The 2,274-nt window shown below is 43.2% G+C and overlaps 1 protein-coding gene across 1 annotated transcript in view; it reads left to right on the top strand.

The window, feature by feature from the left end:
• The first annotated feature begins 348 nt into the window (after positions 1-348).
• The window catches only part of LOC104074547 (nuclear receptor coactivator 6-like), a 26,716-nt gene continuing 24,790 nt past the window's right edge, over positions 349-2,274 (top strand). The window contains exon 1 of the mRNA XM_009574701.1: positions 349-1,166. Coding sequence (XP_009572996.1) covers positions 349-1,166 — 818 coding nt within the window. The remainder of the gene's footprint in view (positions 1,167-2,274) is intronic.

Raw genomic sequence — 2,274 nt, 5'->3', positions numbered from 1 at the left:
CTTATGGGTCTCTTCCAACTCGAGATATTTTGTCATTCTATGATTCTAAGTGTTCAGAAGGCTTACATTAGTCTGTAGAAACAAGTGCTGTGGAGCGATAGTGTTTTACTGTAGAGATTATAAATTGATAAAACCTGGCTTCTCAGGATTCCCAAACATTTGAAAGCTTTTAGAGCATTGCCTGTTCTGTCTGTTGGAGAAATTGGAACACTGGAGCATGGATTTTTATGCAGAATAAGCAAATGCAAGCAAGCAATTTACCCTTTCTTGTTTTGGGGTGGGTTTTGTCTACAGTAGGTTATTTTTTTTTTTTTTTTTTTACTTTTCTTTGCTATTTTAATAGATGCAATGGACCCACTCTTATCTGGGCTAAATATCCAGCAGCAAAATCATCCATCTGGATCTTTAGCTCCCCAGCTCCATTCAATGCAGTCAGTTCCTGTAAACAGGCAGATGAACTCAGCCAACTTTCAGCAGCTACAGCAGCAGACGCAGTTGCAGACACGTCCTCCCCAGCCACATCAGCAGCCACAGCAGGGTATTCGACCTTCATTTACTTCACCAGCACAGGTTCCAGTTCCCCCTGGCTGGAACCAGCTTCCTTCTGGAGCACTTCAGCCTCCTCCAACCCAGGGAGCATTGGGTACATTGACAGTAAACCAGGGTTGGAAAAAGGCCCCGTTGCCTGGACAAATGCAGCAACAACTTCAAGCAAGACCGTCTCTAGCAACAGTACAAACTCCTACTCATCCTCCACCTCCATATCCTTTTGGAAGCCAGCAAGCTTCCCAGGCTCACTCAAACTTTCCCCAAATGAGCAATCCTGGCCAGTTCACTGCTCCTCAAATGAAAAGTCTTCAGGGAGGGCCCTCACGGGTTCCTACGCCACTACAACAACCCCACCTGACCAACAAGTCTCCTGCTTCCTCTCCCTCCTCCTTCCAGCAGGGATCTCCTGCATCATCTCCAACAGTTAACCAGACGCAGCAGCAGATGGGACCAAGGCCTCCCCAGAGTAGCACGCTTCCCCAGGGATTTCAGCAGCCTGTCAGTTCTCCTAGTCGTAATCCTATGGTGCAACAGGGGAATGTACCCCCCAACTTCATGGTGATGCAGCAGCAAAACCAAGGTCCACAAGGTTTACACCCTGGTTTAGGAGGTAAGAAGTGCTGAGACCTTCTTTTATTTTAAAAAGAAAAGAAACATAAAATGGCTAAAACTAATGTTGCTGTTAGTAAGGGTAGACTCTGGGCCACTGCAGAAAGAAATTGCTGATTGCAGTTGCTGGTTATGCCTGCCAGTCGTCCTCTTGACAGTTCTTCTGTTGCCTTTAAGCAAGTTCAGGATATTCAGAGATGGTGTGGGGTTTTTGTTTTGGTTTGGGGTTGTTCTTTTGAGGCGGGGGGGTGGTTTTGGAGAATGAGAGAGAGTGTAATAAGAACAAATGAACATTTTCTTTCTCTCTTCAGCTTCCTCTGTCACTGTTTACATTTTCTACTACAGAAGTGAGGCATTATTGTGCATCTTCCTTTCTAAGTTGTGGATGTCTCTTCTTGACCCTGTCTTTATTTGTCATCAGTTTCTTCCCATATAAAAGAGGAAAGAGCTATTATTGCCATGCTGTTGTATTCCCTATTCTAAAATTAAGAGGTCAAGGGATGTTTTAACTTCCTCTTTGGCTGTGTTGTCTTTAGTTTTCTCCTTGGACCTCCGCACTCACATCTTTTACTTACTACTCCTAGAATTCTTCTCTAACAGTGAAGGAATTTCATTTGTCAATCCCAAGATCTCTTTTGTGTCCTTGGTGGTTTTTTCCCCTTGAGCCTTTTATAGTTTTGTGCCAGATTTGTAGCACTTCTCTCTGCTCACCCATTTGTTCATCTTTCTCTTGAATGGCTGCTCTCAGATACCCATCCACAAACTCTTGCTTAAGCCTTTGAAATATTTTCTTTCTGTACTTAAAAAATATGAGCCATACTCTTTGTCCACCTCTGCACGTGTGTATATATATATATTCTAGTTTCTTGCATTCTCACATTGTATGTCTGAAATCTGTCCAAAAAGCTGTAAGGAATACCCGTTTCTTGGTCTGCTGATCTGGACAAGCTTCTTATTTTCACTGTTTGTACCGTGGGTCTCATTTGAATTCAGATGAATTTGATTCAGATGATTTGTCTCAGTTTCAAGGTTCTCCTCTTCCAGACTGTTCTTAGGATCTGCTAGTGCCCTATACTTGGTATATCTTATCTTGTCTCCATCTGGAAGCATTATTTA

The sequence above is a fragment of the Fulmarus glacialis genome, unplaced genomic scaffold, assembly GCF_000690835.1.
Source record: "Fulmarus glacialis isolate BGI_N327 unplaced genomic scaffold, ASM69083v1 scaffold12003, whole genome shotgun sequence".
Lineage (NCBI taxonomy): Eukaryota > Metazoa > Chordata > Aves > Procellariiformes > Procellariidae > Fulmarus > Fulmarus glacialis.
Note: the sequence above shows the minus strand (reverse complement) of the source record. Positions and strands in the feature narration are given on the sequence as shown.